Source organism: Polistes canadensis, unplaced genomic scaffold, assembly GCF_001313835.1.
Source record: "Polistes canadensis isolate GaletaPanama2010 unplaced genomic scaffold, ASM131383v1 scaffold_254, whole genome shotgun sequence".
NCBI lineage: Eukaryota > Metazoa > Arthropoda > Insecta > Hymenoptera > Vespidae > Polistes > Polistes canadensis.
Window position 1 is genome coordinate 198,977 of NW_014569801.1, and position 26,627 is coordinate 225,603.

Genomic DNA, 26,627 nt, shown 5'->3' on the forward strand with positions numbered 1-26,627 from the left:
TATTGAATGATTTTACTTAGAAAAAAAAAAAATAAATAAATAAATAAATTCAGCATATAAAAATAAGTAAAAAAAAAAAAAAAAAAATACTTAAGAATGTTAAGAACATTCAATAAAAGTTTCTACGAAGTTTCCAAACCTTTTCTTACGTACTTATATATATACATACACATATGTGCATGTGAAAAAAAAAAAAAAGAGTACACGCGTGTATTGCATAGAATTGAAGAGTCACGGTCTATCTTTTATCGGTCGTTTAATTTTTTAAACGAATACGCATTGTCAACAACGACGTGTGTAAATATTTTTATATACATGCGTATATGCACGCATGCATATATGTATCCATGTAATATGTATACGTGTATACACGAATAGGAAAAAAAAAAAAAGAAATAATGGAACAGCATTTTGTCGTCGTTGTCATTGTCGTCGACACAATAATCTCTTAAATTGCTTTCGTAATTTCTTTTAATTAATCCGACGAAGTTTAAAAAAAAAAAAAAAAAAAAAAAATTGTAGACACCTATAAACGTAGGCGTGGTTAAAAAAAAAAAAGAAATAAAATAATGAAAGAAAAAAAAAAGCAGACGACTTTTTAGGATCGTTAAACCATAGATGGTCTCGGATAATATGCAAAAAGTCCTTCGGTGCAAATGAGTCATCCTCCCGATACCATTGACCCCGTCCAACCCTCAACGTCAATATATAGAAGATATACACATATGTATGTAGTTATATACGTACATATATATATATATATATATGTACACCATTCCAACCTCCTCCCCATCTCCGATTTTTCTTGAGTCACCCTTTATACATATGTCATAGTTACACTAACGTTAGACTACGATTCTCCTAGTTGGTTATATATTTGTGTAGACGAGAATGCTCACCACCCCTTCGTCAATTTTCACCCCCTTCCTATTTTTTATTCCCTTTTTCTTCATTCATACTTTCATAGTTGGTGATCCACTTAGCGTGAAGTATTAAACCCCACACCCTAAACTCTCATTTATGTCTATCTATCTTCATCATTCTTACCCTTCAACGTGCACTTATTTTTTCTGCACGTGCTATTATTATAATTATTAATTGATAATTTAAATGAACGAGAAATAAGATTAATATTACAATTATAATGTTAAAGTAAAGATCTCTCTTTGAAAAAATTTGTAAATGATGTGTTGCGTATGTGATAACGATTACATAGAATAAATGTATGACACCAATTAAAATTCTATAAAATATGCGTTCATCTATAATTCGAAAAAAAAAAAAAAAAAATTAGAAAAATAATATATATCTAAAGAAATAGGAATTACTCATACCGTAATCCATTATTTCCTGTTCTCTCGTAACTCTTCGTATTCACGTGTTCTCCGTAAAAGGACGATCGCTTTCTTTATAGAATGAAACCACAGACCGCATCCGTTATCGTGAGATTTATCAATCCTTCATTCCATTTTATTTTTATTTTTCTTTTTTTTTTTTTTGGGTTTGTATCTATTTCTTTTTCTTTCTTATTTAATAAAAAGATTTCACACGGTTCGTAACATCATTCGTTACGAATGATAATCATATTGTTTAAAACGAAGGAACGTATAATACAAACAAATATGGATACACGGTACGTACGTACATATTTAAATTTACCGCTAAAAAGAACGCGATTTCGAGATATCGAAAATATCGAGCGAATTATTTTACCCGCGTTTTCTTTTTTTTCAAATATGTAATCGATTTCACTTTTGAGGTATGAAAAACTAAAGAAAAAAAATATATATTCGGAAGAAGTTTCAAGCGCGTTTATTGAAAATAATCGAAAGTTAAGTTTTCCCGTCACGTTTCTAATCTTATTTCGTATGTTAAGCTCGTGTACAACCAGCATCGAAATAGAAAATCTAACGTGTTTACACAAAGAGCGTGACAAAAGAGAAATTTCTTATTCAGATTCTCTTTCCAAACGTAGGGAGGAGGAGATTCGAAACTCCCGCGTGTGGTGTGTGTCGTGTCGTGTATCGGTAAATAATAATGTGTATTGATGTGTGTGTGTGTGTTACGTCGAGAGGCATGATACGTGACGAGTGTATATCATTATGTATTAATTACAAGTGAAACACGGCATTTAATTATCTTACAGAGGATATCAACGGAATTCTACGTATCATGAAATCGAACTTTGTCAAATGTTATGAGTAACACGAGAACGAAAACTTTTGGAAATTTCGATCGACACAAAATAATTCTTATTTTATATTCATTTTGACATATATATATATATATTTTGTTGTTAAAGCGATTTCACGTTAATTAAAAACTGAATTAATAATAATACTAATATTCGGATGATATTCGAAACAAATGTAAATGATTGAAAACGAAGTAATAAAAAAAGGAAAAGAAGAAATAAAAAATAAAAAAGAAACAAAGAATAAAGGATAAAAAGGCGAATCTCTTGCGTGTTCTTGATATCTCGATGATAGTTATGACGTCAGAGTTAATTTAAAAATAAGGAAGCCAATAACGAGTAATAACTAGATATTAAGATGCAATCAGCGGGAAAGAACGAATGAGTAAGAAGAAGGAGGTGCACCAAAACAGGAGGGAAATACGAGGAATGTGACGAGTTTTAAACTCCAAGAGGTATGGAGATAGAAGAAAAACACCTTGAAAGTTTCTTGCTCACTTGTTCACTTGCTCAAACTTGTAATAAAAAGATAAATCGGAAGAAGAAGAAGAAGAAGAAGAAGAAGAATGAAACAATCAAAGAAAGATAGAGAAATAACTAAATATGTTTAAAAAAAAAATACGAGTGCAAGAGTGTGAAAGAGAGAGAAGGAAGATTATCACTTGCGTGATACTTTTTCAACGAATTATTTAAACATAGCACGTTGGTAACAACGGGAATTTCCCGTCATTGTCCACCTGCAATATTTATTAGATTATACGACTCCCCTTTAATCCTTCCCCCTTCCTCCCCCCACCCCTCCCACTCTTTCTTTCTCTTTCTCTCTCTATCGCTCAGTGTTTTTACATTGAAATTCATTTCACTTTTTGATATATATCTTCTCTATTACAAGAAAATAAAACATTAAAAGTTATTTCGAGTCGTTTAATAAAAGATTTTTTCACGGGTTTACAATTTGAATTTACGATAGATTATATTTTTATTTCTCTCTCTCTCTCTTTCTCTTTCTAAAAACTTTGCTAAGCTATTATTGTACATATATATACATTCTTCTAACATTCATCGAAGTTGTTATCTTACGAATATGTGATCGTAACAACTTGGCACAATGACTAGACGATGAATAAGGAACGCATCTGCGTACAATTTAAATGTCTACCAAATTGTATCTTCTTTTTCTAACTAATCTACAGATCAAAATGATTATAAACTGGTCCGCGAAATAAAAAAGAAAAAAGAAATAAAGAATGATATTTAAATTAATCATATCTCGATAATTACAAAATTCTAATCTACAATAATAAGAAAACAAAGAAAAAGAAAAGAAAAATGTATCTACGATAAATTCAATCAACGAAAAATCCTTGAACCTTACACATACTTTTATCTGCATAAATTAGAAAGACGTGTAAATTAATACAAATGTCTATCATAAATTTTAATATATTCTTTTTCCAACTAATCAATATATATATATCTCAAAATAATTGGAAACACGTCGCGTGAAATAAAAACTAATAATAAAAGAAAGAAATAAAGAAATAAAGATAGACGGGATTCTTGAATGAGAATATTTTTCCAATAATTAGTAACTTACGTTAAAAGAATAAAATAAAAATTTATCGAACGTAACACACTATATGCGATTAACGAAAAATCATTTGAACAAATGTTTGTTTATAAACGCGCGCTTTTACCCTAACCACATATATACAAAAAGGTGTAATAAATAAATACGATTGTGCGTCGTAGATCGTAATTAAACGGAAATGATATTAGTTAGCGTTTCGCTTTGACTTAGCTCGTTTGTTACAATCGTTTACTTCGTTTAAGTTGGAATTAATGTTGAAAAACTAAACAGCGAATAAACCGATAGCAGCAGCTTGCTTGAGTTTTCAACGTTAAAAGCTACCTCTCTTTCACCTGCCGCGTAACCTCGACACGGCCGAAGAGATATCGAGTGACAAGAAGCACACATACACACAGACACACGCATACAAAAAATTATACATATATATATATATATAGAAAACGTACAACACATACATACACACAGACACACACGTATAGATGTTAAAAAGACGATACGCGCGAGCATCGCCACCTCCACTCCTTCTTCTCTTATTCCTCGGGTTTCTCTCTCTCCCACCATGTTGTGCAACATCCCGACACGAAACGTTTCCTTCTGAATTAATCCAATCGTCCTTACAGAGAAAAAACGAACCTACATTTTTACTCGAACAATTGTACCAACACATGTTCTCAAACTATCTATCATTTTTTTTACAATATCTTTTCTCTCTACTGGCACATAAGAATAATGAATATTTCCTGATGAAGAGTCACACATCTGTTTGCCAAAAAAAAAAAAAAAACATCTGCAATGATTAATCAAATTGAAACAAATGTCCTTTGTGAATAGATTATTATAGTTTGATCGAATGATTACGCACGCAAAAATATAGACAAAAATTCGATTTTTGTTTCTTCTTCTTCTAGCTAAATCTATCTCTCACTCTCTCTCTCTCTCTCTTTTTTTCTTTCTTTCTTTCTACAAGTATTGGAACGTGATCCAATGCACGTTCGCGATAAGACTATAGTTTGTCGGATTTATGTAAACAACTAAAAAGAAACTAAGAATGAACACTCTAATTTTTCTTTTTTTTCTTTTTTACATATTTTCTTCCTTTTTATCTTTTTTAAAAAGATTAAAGAGTAAGAGAGGAAAATATGGGAGAGGTGGGGAATATGTTTGTAATATGTTTACAAGTTGATGGAGTAAAAATGAGAGTGATATAACGAGGTAAATTTGATCTCTCATTGAGAACGATAAAGAAAGGGGGAGGGTAAAGAGGTAGGCTTCGAAAACGTGAGAAATTTTGTTAAACAGGTAGTAATAGTATGCAGGTGGTAAAATGGAGAAGAGTAACAAACGTACTACTTATATACACACCTATATATATATATGAGAAAGTGCATACGTTCGATCAGCTATAAAAGCATACAAGTTGCAGAGACAGACTGATGGTCTGTATATATAGTATGAACAAGGAGAGAGAGAGAAAAACATGTCTAATGCAAGAAACAAAATTAAATATAAAAGAAACAAAATAGAATATATGTATATAGGAAAAGTATTCACCTTAGGCCTGTAAAACCACTTTCTTATGGACTCCATCGCGCATCTAAATCGCGACAATGTCTGCCGTTATCACGGACGAATAGTTATCGTCGTAATCGTCGTCTTGGTCGCCTTCTTGATCGTCTTCTTCTTCCTCACCACCACTGTAGTTTGAATCGGTAGAAATACTGATTTCAAGTCGATCTGCACAGAGCGCATAGCCAAATCTTTCTCTTTTCAGCTAGCACGAAGGTCGCTGTTGTTGCTGCTCCTACTGCTACTGCTGTTGCTGTTATTAACTCTCCTAGGAAGTAGATACAACAAACAGATGCAGAAATGATAGGCAATACAAGGTGTCTTCCTTTCGCAATACTTCCAACAACCGAACAACCGAACAACCATCGAATAATCTTTCACTCACTCTCTTTCTTTCTTCCTTTCTTTCTTTCTTTTTCTCTTTCCTTCTTTCTATCTTTTTCTCTCTCGCTCTCTCTCTCACCTCCTCCTCTTCGCTTTGCGCACGAGAAACACTCACATATCCGAAAGCGGTAATCGCACGTCCATGAGACCGATGATGACTGACCGCGGAAACACGAAAAGCAACTACGCAACTGATTTCCTGCACATGCGTATGCAACTGCGCCATCTTCCTTGTTATCTCTTTATGTTTTCTATTGGCGCGCGCTATTTGAACATACAAAATGTCAACTATCGAAGTAACATAATATCGATTGTTTATTAATTATTTTAAAAGATAATAAGATACGGTTATAATGATTGTAATTCAGTATTATAATTAATATTTATTGTCTCTTGACAATATTAATCTTCACTTGAGAATTAGATTATAAATTTTCTAAAATTATATGCTTAAAGTTAATTTTGAGTAACAGTTATTGTACTTATTTTATTTACAATACTTTTCTCATTGTGCGATTAAAGCAAAAGGATTAATAATATTGCATTATTGACAAAATAAATATTAGCATATATACTAATAAGATAATTTTTAAACTATATTAATTTCCTACTTTCAACAATTATTTTCTGATGTCAAAACTTTTAAAGGATGGTTGCGTGATCTCTTTCTCATTCTGGAATACTGCCTTGGTAATAGATGACTGAGGGCTTCCTTTATATTGCAACCAACGTTTCCTACAAAATATTAACAATAAATTAATAAATAAAACGCTCAATGAACTAATATGAATATTCTAAGCAAATACATTTCTTCCACCCTAGATTCTTCACCCTCCAATTGTCCAACTACGGTTCCTTTGCTCGTATTCATACACCATCCTTTTAAACCTAACTCTTGACCTTTTTGTTGAGTATACTGCATTAAAAAATAATATAACAATACATTTTTATGTAGAAACAGATAAATAGAACTTATAACCTATATAATTTAGTACGTTATAATTTCATTTACAAAAATTGCTAGTTGTATATTTTCTTTGTAAAGAAATATTTAATTTAAATCTGCAAATAAGATGCAGAGATGTTTAAACAAAAATTCATCATACCTTTCTGAAGAAGACACCTGGAAAATATAAATAAAAGGTAATTTAATATCTCCACAATTATTTTGTAAATATTTTTTCGTAATATACCTTGAACTGTTCCAAATACTTCAAAATCCAATGCCACAAGCTTTGACATTGTATTGTACGTTAAAAATCTACGAGTAATCATAAAAAGAATAATTACGCCAAATAAAACCTTCAATTTTTTCAAATAAATTAAATAAAAAATTGTTACAAGATAATTGTTTTTTTCCTTATCATGAAATACTAATAATATAGATGAAATAATTCTCGAGTAAAATAAGAATAGAATCTGTAATACTTTCCTTTCTTGTTCACCAGGTGGTGTTTTAAAACTTCTACATTATGCTAGTAGTTCATGATCGAATTGAACTGTACTGACAGCTGTTTCACATAATCAAAGTTGATATAAACCATAACAGCTGTTACACTATATATATATATAGATAATATAATTAATTAATATATATTATTTATCATGAATGTAAGTAAATAAATGTTATTTGAATAAAAAAAAGAAAAGAAAATATCTATCACAATCATATTTAAAATGTTTTCAACATTTTCTCTTTCAGGAACAAAACATTCCAATAGATATTAACATTAGTAGATTGTTGGAATGGTTGATCAGTAGAAGACATTGTAAAAAAGATTGGTATTCAAAAGCTGTTATTATTAGAGAAAAAATAAGTGATGCCATAAAAGATATGCCAGTCCGAGATGATGTTGCATGTTTATTGTCTACCATTGGTAATGATCAACGTTTAAAATATTTGTAACCATTAGGCTTCCATATATTTGTACTTTTATTTGATCATATATATTATTTTATATTTATTCATATAGATATCAATTACTTTGACTGTCTTAAATTAATTGAAATTTTGAAAGAAACTGAAGCAAATACTAAAAATATGTTTGGAAGATACGGGTCACAAAGAATGAAGGATTGGCAGGAGATTATGTCTCTGTATGAAAGAGATAACATGTACCTCGCAGAAGCTGCACAAATGTTGATGAAATTTGTCAAATACGATATACCTAGTCTAAAGAAACAAATACAAAAATTACAACAAACACAAGATGTAAGTTGTTCTACAATAAGTTTGTAATATTCTTATTAATAGTATTTCTTCATATATGTTATTACATCCTATAGGATTTAGATAAAGAAACAGAAAAATATAAAAAATCGGAGAGAACGGCGAAAGCTGAATTCGATGCTCTCTGTAAACAATTAAATATACCTGGAAAAAATATTCGAGTTGAATTATGTGAAACTGCTAAAACTGAATTACCAAAAATTTGTTCTAAAATAGCGGAGAGAGCTAAATCTTTGGACGACATTATTAATTTTTACGAAGCATATGTGAAATTTACTAGTGGAAAAGAAATTAATGAAGATAGTTTGAAATGTTTAAAACATGTGATAGGTATGCCAAGATAATTTTGATATAAATTTAAAAAGTATATATATACTGTATTATAAATATTAAGTCAAATATTAAATTGTTTTATAGAAAAAGGAAATACTATGGTGACAGAATTTTTGCTAGAAGATTCGTCACAACAATTAATGTCTAGTTCTGATTTCGACATCGTTGTTGTGGAAGACGGTAATGAAAAACAAATGGAAGAAACTTATGATATAACAATAGAAAACGATGATGCTTATATGGAAAATATCAAGTGTGAGAATTCTTGTACAGATATAATATGTTTGCAAGACGAATTAGTGGTAGATTTTCCCGCTCCGACTATTTTAGAACATCAAACAATGATAGACTTTATGAATGATTTATTCGAAGTAAGATATAAATAGCTAATTCACTTCACCAAGATTGATAATTATTTTAATAAAAAATTCTAAACATATATTAATCCCTAGCTGGAAGCATTTTTAAAAATGCGTAAGTATGAATTTCAAGAAAATAAAGAAGATTTGATGGCCTTCAGTCACATACAAGAGACATCAGAAATTGTACAACTTTCTAATTTGCAAAGCGTACAAAGTATGTTGCACGAAATTCAAAGTATTATTTCTAACATGTCCGACAGTAAATATCAACACTTATATTCTATCAGAAATCTTCCAAGGTAAATAATATTTTCCTTTACTTCTTTCTCACTGTATAAATGCTAAATATTGCTTGCAGTTACGCGGATACATTAACGTTATCTTTGCAACAAAAATTAGCTGTAGTTGAGAGAATGTTAAAGTATCAAGAAACTTCTGCACAAAAGAAGAAAGAAGCGGAAGAACGTATAATAAATTTACAGCCTGTATTAAATCATGCTGTACAAAGAATGAAAGAATTACAGACTGAGGTACCATTTGAAATTATTAATAACTAAGATAATATCTTTAATAAATACGCTATGATAAGTAACATTCAAATCTTCTTATATTCTTACAGATAGAAAAAGATATTTCAAAAAAATATCAAAATAGAATTGTGCATATCAGAGGAGGTCCTATCTTGTAATAATAATATTAATAATTAAAAGTATATATAAAAATTACAAAAAATAATATACAGAGTTATTCTTCATTAACATCTGTTAAACTCTTGAATTAAGAGTAACTAAAACAAAGTTATACTTTATATTTTTGTAATATAAATTCCTGAGGTATAAAACGATCAGCTGTTTAAGAGATGCGCAATCTGTAAATATATTATAGAGAACTATTTATCTGCATTATAAAATATATACATTTTATATCTTTGGTATACCTAAAATTGACATGGTACGTGAAACTACATAATCATGAAAAGATTTTGTACTAATCTCCAGGGTGATGAAGTACAAACAGCTTTTGTAGTTGGACAAGGATAACGACGCAAACATTCAGCTAAAGTTCTGTCACACTCGCACAAACGTTGAGCACACGAACCCGATCCTCCCCATTTACCATGTTCAACGGCTATAAATCAAAGAATCATTATCTGTTTCGTTACACAGCATATTTTTACTAATTGTAACTTATAACAGTTAATGATCTACCTACCACATACAGGTTTATGACCATGATAACATCTCCAATAATAGGGTGCTATATATTCCATAAATATTGGACATTCTGTGGCATCATAGCACCAATCATGCATTTTACAACAACTAAAAATAATTATTTTTCATTTTAGAAAAACAACATTACTTTGATTTATTTATTACAAAATGAAGGGTTTACCGATCAATTCCATCAATGACATATCCAGATCCTAAGAAACCACAGTAACAACCATATCCTTTATACGCCAGAGGATTACATCCTGTCGCACACACTACCATATTGTAAAGATGAATGACGCCTCTTTTAAATCTTGTATGATTAGTAGGTTCACCTCCATCACTTTTAATTACAACCATGTATTTTATTTATTAATTAATTGTATATATATTTAAATAATAAATTTATTTTTGTTTGTTATTGAAAACAATATACTCACATCGTTTTATGAGCTTTTGTAATATTCTTGGTAGCATTGGTAAGCGTTGATAAATCAAATTGTACACTTACATTTGTATTTTTCGAATATTTAAAATTTTCTAAATTTTCAGCATGTTTTATGACTGATTCTTTGATATTCGAATCATCGCGATGAACTCTATGAATTAAGCCATGGCCCGTTTTTTTTATCGTATATGGCGTTACATTTGCTGCGAAACAAATCAATTATTATTACTTAAAAAAAAAATGTATACATTAATTACAATCATTCATTGAAAAATGACATATATTAAATTATATTTCTATCGTGTATTTTACTATAATTTACTTTCAGTCTCTAATATTTTACGCTTTCGTGCAACTCTTTAAAAGAATATCAAAAGAATCGCATCGCGTGAGTAATGCGTTCGAAATCTGTAAAGGTATAGAAGTAATCAGAGCTCGTTCAAAGAATTTCCAATTATAGTTCTACAATTTTACAAAATTTCCAAACCAAATGTGCGTATCACTTTACATCGAATTGTCTTATAAAAAGAAAAGTTTATTAATTTACAATAAAACATTGTATTAATAACTGTATACGTACCTCGAACTCCGCAATAAAATATACTAATAAATAGAATTAATTTTAAAGTTAAAGGTACAATACTTCTACGCTTGCAAGCGAATCGCTTAGCTATCGCGTTGAAGGATACATCAATTTCTATCGGATGCATCAGACACGTTTTTAATCAATGAAGAAAATAAAAACAATTTCGTGTCATCTACGAATCCCTTCGAATTTTTTCGGCATTTCACGAGATACGATTATAATCATAATACATAATTCGATAACACGATCCCTCATTCTTTCATAAGATCATCATTAAAACGAACAATAAACTTATTTCAATTAAAACGAAGTATACAACACTTTAAAACTTGTCAAATGATTTCTTAACGAGATACACACCGATAACATGTTTTTAAATATCATTTAATGTTCGATATAATACTTGAATCACATTGACTACTCGTGCGAATACTTGATTCGAAGAGATTAGATTTTTCTTTAGAACAAATAGGTTTGATAAAACATTTCTCTTCTTCTTTATTGTTAGTGATAACTCATAGAAAAGATTCGTTCGATTTTTCGTGAATGATGATCGATAAAAATTGGTATCCTTCCACTAAAATCACTCAGAGAGTTGCCGAGAGTGTAGAGCAAAGCGTTTTGTTAAACTACTTCGACTGATTTAGTACGTCTGCATATATCGGATGAACTCTCTGTTCATCTCCAGCGTACCGAACAGGGAGCGCCTAACTGATGCTTTGAGAAACCTACTGTTATACTTTCGTTGTGAGTTCCATAAAGAAGGAGAAAGAGATCTAAGCTTCATTCTCTTAGATGATGTCCGTTTCGTACATTCATTTTTTTTCATCTTGACGAGCTCGAGGTCGAAGGTAATCTTATTTCTTATTTTTTTCTTTTCTTCTTTTCTTTTCTTTTCTTTTCTTCGTATAATGTACCTACGAGAAACAATTTTTGTTCCAGTAACCCGAAAGATCAGAATTATGTATTACATACCAGATGACAAGCTTATTAAATTTGAAAAATGATCTCGCGGTTTTATTTTCATGTCCTTTCTTTTTCCCTTTTTTTTTATTCTTTAATTAACTTTCTCCGAGAACAAAGATATAGATGCAAATTTTCATATTAAATATAATGTACTTTGGAATCTTCTTGTATTGAATAAAAAATACTTAAATGCATGATTATCTCACGATACTTAAGTTCAAGAAACGCATTGTAAATGTCTATCAACCGACCGGATTTGCTCCGTTAATTCATAGAATCGATTTATAAGATCAGCGTGAGAATGCAATACTGTTTGTTCCAAAGATAATAAAGAAGATATATTAGCATAAAAAAATAAAATGATATACGCACATATATACGTGTGTTTAATAAAGATATGGTTCTTTAAATATGCAAATAGAAGTAAATGTATTTGAAATACGTACTATGTATCTCTAAAATGAAAGTTTAGGTAAGTGATAACGGTACACTCTCATGATCAGCAAGCGTAAAGTGTTTTACGCGCACTCTCGTCAATGTGGGTAATTAGAACAAAAATACAAAAGGTATCGAAAATACTTAACGATGAAAAAAATGAGTATAGAGACGTATAAAGGAAAAACTAACGTTGATAATATTTATCATTTAACACAAGTTGACGTCACGTTTGATATGTTTTGAACATTGTGTTGATTGTGTTGTCTCAACTTAGCCATTTCTTCCAACCTTATAATTATGACTGTAACGGGTAATAACATCGCGTCACTAAGAATGCAACGGTAATTGCAATTGTAGATTACATCCAGGTAACGCATTATGACTAAAATCTAAACGTAAATAAGCCTCCGGAAAAAAAGTCACGATTAGCAGGATAATTTTAGAATGTCCCATTATTTTTTTAATTGTTGTAAGAATAATGATGGTATAATTTTTACTTTTATTCGCATTGAATTATTTCTTATATTTTATATTTTTAAATATAAAACTATATGGTATATAAGCGTATATATATACATATATATAAAATCATCAATGATCGTCACTTTATACATGGCCTATCTGTGTAACGAGGTGCATCGTACCGCAACTCTACAGAGCACATCGAACCACCTTACACGCGGTGCAACAAGTTAATATATAAAACTATATTCATAAATATTTATCAATCTCTTATTTTAAAAATTATATACTATATATAGAAAAAAAGAAATATATTACGGGCCACGAAAGAAAACTAGAGAAATTTTAAGCAAAGAAAAAGAATGAGTAATAAACGAAATTAAATGTATAAATCAAATGTTATTCGACCTAAATTATATTAAACAAACTGTCGTACTTCTCTATACATGTAAAAAATTAGAACTAACACATTGATACATTATTAAATAAGCTGTAAAATAATCATAAACGAATAAAAAAGATGTAATATTAAAATTAGTTAAAATTTTCTTCTTAACTATAATTACCAAGCCTAATTACAGACTCCATACCACCGTAGACTATTGTAGTTCCATTACTGTCCAACGCAACAACCGGTTTATTTACGTTGAAACTACCCATTACCTGCTCGAAAAGGTTAGATAATAAAGTGACTTAAATATGAACTGTGAAAGGTAATTGACAACCTTTTGTTCCTTTATACTGATTATTTCAACAGCACCGGTACCAGAACCACCAGCAAGTATATGATCCCCATAAGGATCTCCATCAAAATACTGAACTGTATAAAGGAATTCTCCTTCTAAGGTAGTTGGTCTGTTTCGTGGTTTAATTGTCTTGATTAATTTAGCACTCATCAAGTCCCAAATTTGAAGACTTTCACGAACGACCCAAGAACCCGTCAAAATGTGTGATTCCTCAAATAAAATTGAATTTTCAAATACGTACAAATACAAATGGTATCAAATTGTTATACAATGTGAGAAAAACAATATTACTCGTAAATCAATAGCGTCGCCACAAATGTGAGGCCCTTTGATCGTTCTAATGGATCCACCACCGTCTCTGATATCCCAAATCTAAAAATAAAATAATTTAATAAAAAATATTCCAATTGAGTTGAGATAGCTTGAAAGAGACGTGTAGGTACTAGGCAGTGAATTTGAAATTTACTCTAACTGTATCGTCCCAGCCTCCGGTAATAATCAAATCCGAATAAATATTGTGAAACCTCGCAGCGAATATTCTCATGCGATGAAATCTCGTGACTTTTTCATGCAGCATATCAGCGTCTGTTTTTTGATACGTCAGTACTAGCTAAATACAATTTGTACTATTCAATTAAAGTGTTTTTACATAGAGTGAAAGATAAAATGGAAAAATGGGAGGAATGAAATTGAATTTACTTTGCCGATTTCGGAATCGTAAATTCTAACGGCTGCATCTTTGCCACCAGTAACCAAATAATTTCCATCTACGCTAACGTCTATAGTATTAATTTCGTTTTTCGGTTCTAAATTAATTGATTAGTATTATGAATTTTAAATGAAAATGTATGCTACTGTTAAATTCGACAATTAAAAGATAAACTAAACCTGAAATAAATTTGATTAATTCATTTTTGTCCGTAGTACATTGGAAAATATTACCGCATGCGCTAGACGTATAGAACGTATTCTTTTTTAAAGGATGAAATCTACAACACATAACTGGAAACGAAGTTTCCATTCCGCTTCTCAATGTTGCTTTTAACTGTGCAGTTTCGCCGCTACGAATCTAAAGAGTAAAATTCAATATTTTTATAATTGAAAATGTTTGATGATTTATATCTAAATAAATTAAGCACCAGTATTTTTTTAATTAAAAGTTCTGACATTATATAATTATTGGCTAATTTATTATAGAATATTTAAAATATTAATAGATAATATTATATACTTGAATACCGCCTGTTCCAAAACACGTAACCATGACTTCACCATCAGCAGAAAAACGTACACTGTACAGACCATTAAAAGTATCAGGAAACCGAACCTAACAATTCAATATATTCCTATGTTAATAAAATAGCTACAAAATTAGAAAGTTTGAATATTTCTGGAAATAAACCTCATGAATGATACGACAACGATCTTTTGTAGATGAAATGCTCATTCTTGCTTGTTGCAGCCAAGTATAACGTCTGTCAATTTCAGCTTGCGATATTCTCCTATCAGTTAAATAATCCATTTTCAACGTACTAGCAGGTGTTTCTATTGGATTCTAATGCAAATATTAAAATATATTAGAATATTGCATTGCTTGTTAATTTCGTATATTTGGAATTTCATTAAATTTTTATAAATACTAACATTTTCTTCTTTAATAATCTTTGTCGTCGTCTGCGTAGTTTGTTGTACTATTAAGAATTTATTTATTAATAATATTTCTTCGTTTAAACGTAAAAAAAGAAAAATGCGAATATTCAAACGAATATAAATTTAAATTTTACGAACCAGAATTTGTTTGACTCAAATCTTCATGGCGTAGACGTTGAGGACGATTAACTCTATATTTACTTCCCGTTTTACTATTGCTCTTATTCATTTTTGAATAAAACTACAAAATATTTCCAAAATATATTAGAAGACAATATTTTACAAAATTATTCGAGTGTCGAATTTTTCGAAAACCTGAACTTATCGATAGTCAATGATTTCAATTATCGAATATCGAAAGTTTTTGATCCATTTACAGTAAGATTTAAATGTACCATCTGTTAATAATTATATAATAAAATAGAAAGGAGAGAACTATTAAATAGTTCTATTATATATTATATTACATTATATTATGTATATATTATATTACAGTAATTTCTCTTTTCTTATTTTGTCTTTTAAATTTTTCACTGTGTTCGTATTTTATTAAATTTGCATTTTTTCTTTTTTATATAATGCAGTTTAAAAGTATTTCACAGTAATCAATAGATACTTTATTTTTTAGTAACTGCATCTGTGAATTGGACGATTATTGTCAGGCAGTTGTATCACTTTTGACTGTATGACTAATATAGTTTTCTTTTTGTTACAGGTGATCATCGTTGGATTTATCATCTACTCGTTTTGATTTTCTTCTAATTTTTACAATATATATGTATAAAAATCGGATTTCTGAAGGCACACACATATTTAGGTACACTAAAAATTAAATATAATTATTTACAATTTTCTTACAATATAACTATACTATTTATACTATCAAAGAGAATATATCATATACTATTATTTACTATCAAAGAATACACTATTCTTTAATTATAAGTAAATAATTATTAGTATATATTAATTATTCTAATTAAATAATTAATTAATAAAGTGAGCAATTATGGATTTTGATTAAACAATTACTGAACAATTAAGAGCACTTGTTCATTTCTTTTCTGCTGTTGCGGTTCTTTGCCAACTTTTTTGTGCTAGAATTTAATACTTCTTGTATTCGGTCGGTAATGATGGAAACCTACAAAAGGTGATTAATGAAGGTTTTTCAAATGTTAATAATATATTTGATAATGTATTGGAGAATGTATCATTTATGTACCTTCAAATAGGCTAACCTAATATTTAATTAATGATAATTAGTATTACTACTTATTAATGTAACGGCATTGTTTGTTTAGTGGCTCTCGTAGGATAAAAAATGGTACTTCCTATAATATGAAAAATAACATTTAATTTGAGATTTAGAAAAATATTCTTTTACAAATTAATAAAGAATGATATAAAAGCACAGAGAATTGTTTTTATATACAAAATTTACAAATATATGTGTTTTTCATGTAGCGAGAATTTATATTTTAAATATTAAAAGCTTCTGGCGGTAGAGTGTTGTTTTTAAAATCTCTCATAAAAGTTTGAATACTTTGTCGCAAATTCCAGTGTGTCTTATACAAATACGTTTGACACCACTCTTTCTTTAATTTACTTATTTGTTCTAATTCTGTTATTAGTTCATATCTCTCTTTTGGGCTAAAACATTCTGGTACAAAATCCTTGTCATGTGAAGTACTATCTGTATCATTTAATGCAATAATTGTATTAATTAAAGTTTCGTTTTCTGGAGTATCGTTAATGCATGACTGATCATTTATAATAGTATATTCGTTATCAGGACCAGTCCATAAAACAAAAGTTCTATTGAACGATAGTATTTGATTATTGCTATTTTTATTCATAAATAATCCGGTAACACATATCATTAAACGTTCATTATCATCGTACATCAGATCATATTGAAATGAGTTTTGGTAATGACAAGTTCTTGGTAATGCGTTGATAGTATTCAATATATCAGTTTCTCCATAGTATAAAAATTTACGCCTTTTATTTGAATTTGTTACTTTTAAAAGATTTCTACTTTTAGTATATTGCACTAAATTTTTCTTATGAGCAATAGAAAATGGAATATTGCAACTTAAAGAGTAAAGTGCGTGTTTATCATACAATCCTCTTAAAATCTTTCTATCTTCTTGATCAAATAAATTAAAATAATGTCTAATGAATTGATATACAAGTTCACGTCTTGAACCATTCTTGAAGTACTCATAATGCGTTATTGGAAAAGTAGAATTATATACAGCTGCACCGTCCAACTGAATTATATGCGGGCAATATATCATCGCAGAGTTTATATATTGTTTAGCACTAGAATAATTTTCACATAGTGGATTACCATCTAACCAAAGTTTCCTAATCATTAAATTTTGTAAGATCTCAAGATCTTTCATATTTAATAAACTATTGTATCTTAAATCTAAATATTTCAAAGAATTTGAGTCTAAACATTTTATAGCGTCCAATATACATAATTCATTATGCTTTAAATTTATATATTCAATTGCAGCCACCGTACTTTTAGCAACTTTTAATATGTGTTCCAAATTAGTTGGATGCGACAAAGGACAGTAAATAGTTTTATATAAATCTGCATCCTTATGAAATGCTTCTAAATCTAATAATTTCTTATTAAAATCATACCTTTTTGTCAAAGTATTTAAAATAAGCGGTTGAATGTTAATGGTTAAATCAGAAACCGAGGCAAAGCCCAAGACAATTGTTAAAATCAGAGGATTACCGTGTGGATTTTTAACAATTAAACTAGATCTGCATAAGCTTTCAATAGCAGGGCCACAATTGCTGGCTATAAAATATGAATCTTCTCCTCGCACTTGATATTTCACTGGTAACAAGTATGCCGGTTCTACAGAATTTAATATAGCTTTTAATACGTCTTCCTTGTTGTACTGTGCACCTCTAATTATTTTAAACTCATGCCATATATTTAGACTTTCTATTAGCATTTGTTCTGGATAATTGTTGTTCTGACCTATGACCAATTTAATTGCCATTGATGAATCTAAAGTGTAACTATGCGGAATTCCCAAATTTCTTTGCATTTTGACTTGATTTATTGACAAATCAATAACATAACATTAATAACAATATATTATTGTTTGTTCAATAGTTACATATCAAATTATTAATCACTTTTACATTTGGTGTGAAAAAATACCTGCAAACAAAAATATTTTTTATTTTTTATATACTGTTTTCTAACCTACAAATGAATTTCATAATAGAACAATATATTTACCTATGTAATCACGTGATTCATAATTATAACTTTTTGTAATAATTATATGTGTGAACAATTATAAAAAATCTTGATATTTATTTGTTGCATTCAAAAAGAATATTAAAATATTATCTCTCAAAGTCTTTCATGTTATATGTAGCAGTGATGCCACTTCCTAATTTGAATTTAAAACTTACTATTATTAAAATACGAATATTAATTATTTCAAAATTGCAACTCGTTTTAGACGATCTATTATTTAAACAAATGTATTATTATTTAAATATTATAATTTATTCCTGATCAACGCGAAATATTATTTAAATTAATTTTAATTAATTAACAATATTATTAATAAAGTTAAACACACACATCTTTGAGATATAACATAATTATTTTTTTTAATTTTTAACCATATTAAAAAATTTATTAGCACATAATAGTATTATTTAAATTCAAATATTTAATTATTCATATTATAATGACGAGATCCAATCAGCATACGCGTTTTTTAATAATTTTAATGTGCCAATCACGATCATCCTCCAATAGGAAGTCGCAATATAATTTCGATATTATTCTTATTATCGAAATTTCGGAATTAATGGCTTAGTTCACACAGGTCCTTCGGTTAATCAGATTTGAGTCGGTTTCGTTGTGGACAAATTTGTGTAAAAATTAAGTTTAATATCATAATGGTAAGCAAAACATTATCTTACAAACTTTCTTTATCATTTTACTTCAATATTAATATAAAATATAAGTTATTTTATAACAAATATGTAAGATGAGTATCAAAACATTTGATCGTTGATCTTTATACCTATTGCAAAAGAAATAGATTTTAAAAGAATAATTTAAATAATTTTTATTTTTCTCTTTAATTATAGTTTAATTATGACCATTGTGAGATTATCATCGAAAAAGAAAAGGAATTCTTCTGGGTGCCTAGCGGATCAGGCCTATCTTTGAATTTACTTCGAGATATTAACCATTTATGTACGTACAACTGTGAAAATTGTAAGTTATTTATTATTAATTTTTTCAATATTCTATTTTGAAAAAAAAGGTGATAGTTTTGTATCTTTGGATAGACCGTTGATCGTTTCGCGTTATACGTATATACATATACATACATATATAATTCTACACACGTATATAGTACATGTGTATATGTATATATACAGAACGTGGAGGAATATGACGATACGAAGCGCATTATAGCAATTCAATAATAAATTGTAGAACGCTCGGTCCGTTGTATTATGCGCAGGTAATCACAGTAATAAGCAGTTCTAAAAGTAACGTAAGTACGTTGTAGGTAGTAACGAATAAGCCATAATCTTAGAGAGGATGCTCTTCTCTCTTCCTTTCTCAACGCATCGATTCAACAACGTTCGATGTTAGAACGAACGAAAAAGAGATAGAGTGAGAGAGAAAATCTAGGGAAAGATCCATGGGCGTCTAACGTAAACGCGATTATATTTTCTTGATCGATTTATAACTTTATAGCTTTTCTTCAATCTTTTCAAACATAACTCTACTTTATCCGAGTGTTCTCATTTAAAATTCGTATGATATTTTTTCGATTAATCGAAATATACCGGAAATTAATTAATCGCGCCATCTGTGTGTGGAACTTTACTTTACATTGGAAGTTTACTTTATCATAGGATAAGTTACCATATGGAAATGTCGATACAAAAAATTGATATCGGTAAAAAGTACTCTACTATACTTATTACCTACATATAATGTATATGCATATGTTATGTATGTATGTATATATATATATATATTTGTACATTGTATAGATCGTTTGCAATCTGGCCCCCTTGGGCAAAGAACTCTTATAAAGTAAATATAGTATATACGCCTATGTGCCATGAGTTTATATATATATATACATATAATACATATATGTATATATATATATATACACACATATATAGGGAGTACCTTGTACGTACCCGTTAAGCCAACATCTAATTCGATAACTGGCGAAAATAATAACGTAGCGATCCGTTGCCGTTCTAAGAGCAGAAGGAAGAAGACCGTCTTTCTCAGCATCCCTTTTTCCTGTACCGGGTGTTCCCTAGAAATCTTTACAAACAACAATAGACATTCCATTGGTTTAGAGTCAGATATTTTGGATTATTTACTTCTATTCTTACATCCTTACAATGATCACGATCATTCTCTCGAAGAAAAACAAACTAAAATGGTTGAATAATAGGCGAGGAGTAAAAAAATTAGATGCGTATCGATTTTGACGTGAAAGGGGTTACAAAAAAAAACAACAAGAAAAAAAGAAAGAAAAGAAATGGAAGAAAAGTAGTTTAAAAAAAAAAAAAAAAACGAAGAAAAGGATATTCTTTGGAGGTAGAAAAAACGGTAGCGATTTATAACGAAGCGTCCAATGCTACCACGGTAGTCGATGACACTTATTAAAAGTTTCGAAGGTAGCTGGGAACGGTGCATCGATCTTCTTCGTCGTTCCTGTCTCGTACCTCTTCTTCATATTCTTCTACTTTTCCTCTTCCTCTTCATCTTCTCCATCTTCATCTCCTTCTTCTTCATATTCTTATTTTTCTTTTTCTTTCATCTTTCATCTTTCATCTTTCTTCTTCCGCATCTTCTTCGTGCAAGGAAGCAAGGAAGCAAGCATGCCTTGTTGCACGTCGACGAGAAATACCGAACAGTTTAATAAGCACAAGCGGTAGAAGCGATAGTGCGATACAAGATATGTTAGAACCCGCGTACCATCCATCACAGTCTATTTCTCTTTTTCTCTCTTTCTATCTCTTTCTTTCTCTCTCTCTTGACTTTTCGGATGCTACTTTACGAACTCGATTCGAAAAGGGAGTAGATCTTTCTTATATGATGAAAGTGGAGCAAAGATTAACACGGAGACAACGTTCATCTCGATCGAGACTAACGTCATTCACTCCATTCTTCATTAACTAAATCACTATTTTTTAAATATAATATCATTTAACAGCACAGGAGTCAACAAATTAAACTTCATCATGCAATTATTATTCAGAGAAACTTTATACAGGGGTTTATAATTATATTCATTTATAGAATGGATTATACTTTATAGGTTTACCGGAAAGTTCGCGTATCAATTTGGAGAGAACGATTTATTGAATATATTAATAATAATATCAATAGCGTTAATAATTTGTACGGATAACCTAATTGCCGATTGGTGGTCGTCAATCATGTAAAACGTCCTTGTAGATTTTGAATATGAAGAAATCATTTTATTATATGCCATTGGGGGAGAGAGAAGAAAAAAAGAAAAAGAAAACGGAATATACATTTTTTGAACAATCTAATAGAAGGAACTTATATTTAATCTTGATCGTTTGCTAACTTCTTCCCTCTCTCTTCTTCTCTTTCTCTAAAATGCATTAAATTCATCGTCCGTATTTCTCGCGTAATGTTCGCGACGATAATAAAGCTCGGAGGCGCGCTCGTTCCGTATCCTGGTGTTGTGGTCGCGTGCAAAAAATACGTTAATTCCGCGTAGCTTGCATGACCGTGCAAATAAATAAAACGGCAAACACATCGGGGCCGTGGCACCGTATTTTATATTTTATCCGGTTCGAATGATTGATTGCGCTCTGGTGTTGCTACCGCCACAGAGTCCGCGAACGAACCAACCAACGAACGAACGAACGATAGGATCTCTCGCGAAATGCCTTGCCATGGACGCCATACCTACGGACGACTGTACTTGTCGTTTCACGCATTGTTTATTATTGTCCGATGCTTTTATCACGATCGACGTTATGTTGCCAACCGGTATAGCCTACAGTACAACGCTACTACACTTTACATCAGCGTGAAAAGACTACAAACTACGATGAGGGGGTGGGGTAGTCGTGGTGGTGGATGGGTTGCTCCAGGTCCTTCAGTTTCATCCTATTTTTTTTCTATTAACATTTGTATTCTTTTGCTTTTAAATATCTTAGAGATATCGAAACTCTAAATAGAATTGATTCGTCTTAGGTCGGATCGAGTTAAAAGATAGAATGAATTTATCGTGAAGGAATTATAGTTCTATGTGTAAATTGTGCGAGAATCTGTTATGTTATGGTTTGTATTATTAAGAGGAAATACCAATGTTACTTTTGTTAGATGGTCTTAAACATTTTATTATTTATTTCTAGATTTATCGATATTCGTATTCTTTAGTGGTATTATGGTATGTGTATTAAAATTATTATTATAATATCGTTTACGGAAATATTTTTGTTATCGATAATATTAAGAAAAAATCATCATCTTCTTCTTCTTCTTTTTCTTCGTTTTCTTTTTGTTTCTTTTTCTTTTTACAAAATACATAGAGCGATCGAAGAATGTACGAAAGTAAAAGCGGAATAAGGGAGGCAGAATGTGCGCACGCTCGCGTTCCGCGTGTGTACCACGAGGAAGAAGATCGTAATTACAGAAGCGAGACTGAAAACGCGCGCCTTCCTCCTTCGGAGCCTGCGAGGCACGATCTTCGATAAGTATAGTTGTTTCAGGATCGCGTCGATGCCTCTCTTTTACTCCCGCTATCTCGCATTATTGGTACAGGTCATGTGAAAAATTTATTGGCTCAAGCCGGATGCGTACTCCATCGTCTTCTTCTTCTTCTTCTTCTTCTTTTTATTCTTCTTATTCTTCGACGTTCCTGCAGGCAACTACTGTCATTTTTATATTTATCAAAATACCTAGAAAAATATCGAAAAATATCTACACTCTAATACGTAGCTTGCGATCTTTCCGTAGATCGATATAATAACTTCGTACGATTTTAATTAAAAAAATAAAACAAACAAATTTTTTCACTTCTCGTAAACAAGCCGCATCGAATATACAACGTGATTTAATATTATCATAAAAAAGTTCCAACTTTTTGTATATAATTCATTTCAAAATTACAGCCACGAACGCGCTCGAAACTGTTTTATCGGCACGATCGTCGGTAAAAACTTTTCACCAGTTTTTAATTTTCCCCCGCTAGATGGTATTGGGGGTAAAGTTTGTGCCGATTTAAAAAAAAAAAGAAAAAGAAAAGAAAAACAATAATAATAATAATCCTTTCAATCGATCGATATCTCGCAAATGCGATTTCCCGTATAAAAAAATAATCCGCTCTGTAACCGTAGGTAAAAAAAAAAAAAAAAAAAAATTATCGCGAAAACTAAATTTAAAAGGGAACGAAAACATTCATATTTAGGAATATAATATAATATAATATAATCATTGTATTTCTATCGAAGAAAATAAAGATAAATAAGAGCATTAAATTATATCTAGATCCTCGATGATCGTGTTCCAATTCGTAATACCCATAGAAATAAAGAAAGAAAGAAAGATATAAAGAGAAAGAGAAAGATAGTTAAAGGAAGAACTTAGAAGAAGTAGGATTCGGATAGCGAGACGAAAGGGTACATTGACGCAAAGTAGGATGCCTCGGGGCAGATTCTAGTTGAGGTACAGATTTATTAGCGATAGAGCGTTTCGATAGCCGCTCGTGCATCACCACGCCCATTCCGCGTGGCCGAAGCTCCGAGAGAAGAACGAAAGCCCCTAAGAAGAAGGGACGACCTGCAAAAGAAGAGAAGAAAAGAGGTGAGTTGAAGGAGGAGGAGGAGGAGGAGGAGGTTGAGGTAAAAGAGGAGGTTGAGGAGAAGGTGGACGAGGGGTAGGGAGGAGGGACAGGGGGGGGAGGGTTGAGCCCTCCTTGGCCTCGATGCGCTTGCAACGATGCGGAACGCTACGGCTGGCTGCTGCACCGGCCCAAAGAAACGCGATGCACTGGGCCTACCGTCGATATAGCGCCGATACTTTTATTATTCTTTTATAATTTTTTTGTTTTTTTTCTTCCTCATTTTTATTATTATTTTTTGTTTTGTTATTTTGTTATTTCCTCATAGTTGTTTTTTCGAAATCTTCTTCTTCTTTCTCGTGCCTCGGTCGATCGAGCAACAACCAACGCGGCAAAGGCAAAATTTCTTCGACGATTTCTCGCCCTTTCTTCTGCCCGAGGTGTTGCTCTCTTCCTCTCTCTTCTCCGTGATTCTTAACCGAACTTAAACCGCGCGCGAGCTTTAGATTTTATTTTTTTTTTCTTTAGTTGGTCGTGAGAATGAGGAAGATATCTTTCGTTCGTGCATAGTTATGCGGAAGGTTATCGATTTCACGTGATTATTTCAAACGCGGAGTATATTTAGTTGGTTGCCTTATTTTTTTTTTTTTTTTATTCGAAAGTAATTAATATTATTACTGATTGATTTTTTAATATGTCTGTGCATTTGAAATATTAATCGGTAAATTTTTGGCAAAGTGAATATCATTTAAATTACGGGTTTCATTGTACAATACAAACGGGTATAATGCTAATAATTTAATCATTTTTCTTTTGGAATCAGTCTTTTATCTAGCTTTGATCTTTCTTATTCATATTCAATTTTTTCATCATAAAACCTTCCTCGATACTTAGATTATTATGACGAATATATAAGTCTTTAATTATAGTGAACATGTAACGTTTTTTTTAAAGATATCAAAGCTAAGATAATAAGTTTTGAAACGTGAGCATTGTGTTGGTAGGGGACCGATTAGTCTTTTTAATAAATAAAATAAGAAAAGTAGACAATCAGAAAGGAAACGATTTATTCGCACGGAACAACTCTCTTTCTCTTTCTCTCTCTCTCTCTCTCTCTCTCTCTCTCTCTCTCTCTCTCTCTCTTTCTCTTTATCTTTATCTTCCTTTCTTTCTTAGCAGTCAGATGCAGTCAGATTCGTTATTTCAGCTGGGGGGCGGATCGAAATTTGTAAAGAGTAAAATAAGAATAAAAGAAATAAGGGAGAATCGATCGGACGATTTAAAAGAAGGTACTTATATACTTTCTTCATCTTCTTCTTCTTCTTTTTCATTTTCTTCTTTTTCTTTTTCTTCTTCTTCACAGTTACATCGCGATAGACGCCCTCGACGATCGTTATATCTCACCGTAGCGATAATTAGCGATCGTAGTGGATGTAATCGATCGTTTAGTGCCAACAGACGCGAGAGATACATCCTGGAAAATCTTGGATCACTAACTACACGTATACAATCTATAATATACATTTACAAACATTCATACACACGTTGTATATACGTGCATTTATATATGAATGTATGGAAGAGAAGAGCGCGAAAGAGAGATAAAGAAGCATCGAACGGTGAATCTCTATCGGAAAGGAGCTTGCTTACGCCTCGGATTTATGGCTTTGATTACCAGACCATATATACTCGTCTTCGTGATTTTGTATGGGTGAATCGTGATCTTCCACGCCTCTCCCTCCTTCTCTCTCTCTCTCTCTCTCTCTCTCTCTCTTTTTCTCATTCACTCACTTACTCACTCAACTCTGTTTTTACTCTCTTTCTGCTTCAACCTTATCTTCTATATAAAGTTATCGTATTCTGACTTCAATAAGTGTCCATTGTCTTTCGGTAGATTCTGTGTATTATTACATTCTTACTCGATTAACTGACCGGTTTAATATTACATCTGTCGAAATTGGAATATTATTTGTAAAGAACATTGATCGTGATATTAATATATTTATCATATATTTTGATTTAATATTATTATTATACAGATATATTTATCATCTACAAAAAATTTCACTTAAATGCAAATATTTCGAGTAGGATAAATATTAAAACATATAAAATTGAAATTAATTCTAATTTTTCTTTAAACAATACTATCGACATATACTTAATATATCTATCAAAATAGAAATCAATGTATAACAAAAGATACATATATATGATTTAATTGCAATCAAATGTATATAATACCATTACTTATGTTCGTAAAATTCGTGCCGAGATTATGAGAAAAATGTATTAAGTTTATAAAAAATATTAATCGATACGAGCTTTTTCCTAAGCAAACCAATACATATATCTATAATAAACATATATATATATATATATAGAAAGAGAGAAAATAGTATTAGAAGACGTGATGATCCACGTCGATCTTTAGATCATGGAAGGGCAGTTAGGAAGCACGTTTAACGCGAGCCGAGGACGCCCCATGTCGACCGGTGAGAAGATGAGAAACGTCGCGGGAGGTCCTGTCCTTAAGGAAAGGGCCAACGATTGATGGACATCCTTGGCTACACGAGCCTGATTATTCGGTGCT

General features: G+C 30.7%; 6 protein-coding genes across 6 annotated transcripts in view; 1 reads left to right on the top strand and 5 right to left on the bottom strand.

Annotated features, from left to right (window-relative positions):
• Positions 1 to 5,897, bottom strand: part of LOC106790684 (lateral signaling target protein 2 homolog) — a 17,667-nt gene extending 11,770 nt beyond the window's left edge. The window contains exon 1 of the mRNA XM_014755761.1: positions 5,337 to 5,897. Coding sequence (XP_014611247.1) covers positions 5,337 to 5,372 — 36 coding nt within the window. The 5' untranslated portion in view covers positions 5,373 to 5,897. The remainder of the gene's footprint in view (positions 1 to 5,336) is intronic.
• A 195-nt stretch (positions 5,898 to 6,092) lies between these two features.
• LOC106790685 (acylphosphatase-1-like) lies at positions 6,093 to 7,118 on the bottom strand. Its single transcript, XM_014755762.1, has 4 exons — positions 6,929 to 7,118; positions 6,842 to 6,858; positions 6,542 to 6,651; positions 6,093 to 6,470 (listed from the first exon to the last, which is right to left on the bottom strand). Exons 1-4 carry the CDS (start codon positions 7,008 to 7,010, stop codon positions 6,356 to 6,358), a joined length of 324 nt encoding a protein of 107 aa, XP_014611248.1. The 5' UTR covers positions 7,011 to 7,118; the 3' UTR covers positions 6,093 to 6,355.
• A 111-nt stretch (positions 7,119 to 7,229) lies between these two features.
• LOC106790686 (CDK5 regulatory subunit-associated protein 3) lies at positions 7,230 to 9,397 on the top strand. Its single transcript, XM_014755763.1, has 8 exons — positions 7,230 to 7,346; positions 7,438 to 7,612; positions 7,709 to 7,947; positions 8,022 to 8,295; positions 8,383 to 8,669; positions 8,751 to 8,959; positions 9,019 to 9,190; positions 9,280 to 9,397. Exons 1-8 carry the CDS (start codon positions 7,341 to 7,343, stop codon positions 9,346 to 9,348), a joined length of 1,431 nt encoding a protein of 476 aa, XP_014611249.1. The 5' UTR covers positions 7,230 to 7,340; the 3' UTR covers positions 9,349 to 9,397.
• Positions 9,395 to 10,907, bottom strand: LOC106790687 (basic phospholipase A2 PA-10A). The gene is made up of 3 exons (XM_014755764.1): positions 10,056 to 10,907; positions 9,873 to 9,982; positions 9,395 to 9,788 (listed from the first exon to the last, which is right to left on the bottom strand). Exons 1-3 carry the CDS (start codon positions 10,232 to 10,234, stop codon positions 9,622 to 9,624), a joined length of 456 nt encoding a protein of 151 aa, XP_014611250.1. The 5' UTR covers positions 10,235 to 10,907; the 3' UTR covers positions 9,395 to 9,621.
• Positions 10,908 to 13,293: 2,386 nt separating this feature from the next.
• LOC106790660 (WD repeat-containing protein 38-like) lies at positions 13,294 to 15,564 on the bottom strand. The gene is made up of 10 exons (XM_014755726.1): positions 15,309 to 15,564; positions 15,165 to 15,211; positions 14,923 to 15,075; positions 14,752 to 14,847; positions 14,409 to 14,589; positions 14,220 to 14,326; positions 13,987 to 14,130; positions 13,812 to 13,892; positions 13,500 to 13,730; positions 13,294 to 13,437 (listed from the first exon to the last, which is right to left on the bottom strand). Exons 1-10 carry the CDS (start codon positions 15,397 to 15,399, stop codon positions 13,327 to 13,329), a joined length of 1,242 nt encoding a protein of 413 aa, XP_014611212.1. The 5' UTR covers positions 15,400 to 15,564; the 3' UTR covers positions 13,294 to 13,326.
• Positions 15,565 to 16,504: 940 nt separating this feature from the next.
• On the bottom strand, positions 16,505 to 18,626 carry LOC106790700 (nuclear RNA export factor 1-like). Its single transcript, XM_014755794.1, has 2 exons — positions 18,445 to 18,626; positions 16,505 to 18,363 (listed from the first exon to the last, which is right to left on the bottom strand). The coding sequence occupies exon 2, from the start codon at positions 18,245 to 18,247 to the stop codon at positions 16,649 to 16,651; it is 1,599 nt and encodes a 532-aa protein (XP_014611280.1). The 5' UTR covers positions 18,248 to 18,363; positions 18,445 to 18,626; the 3' UTR covers positions 16,505 to 16,648.
• Positions 18,627 to 26,627: the final 8,001 nt, after the last annotated feature.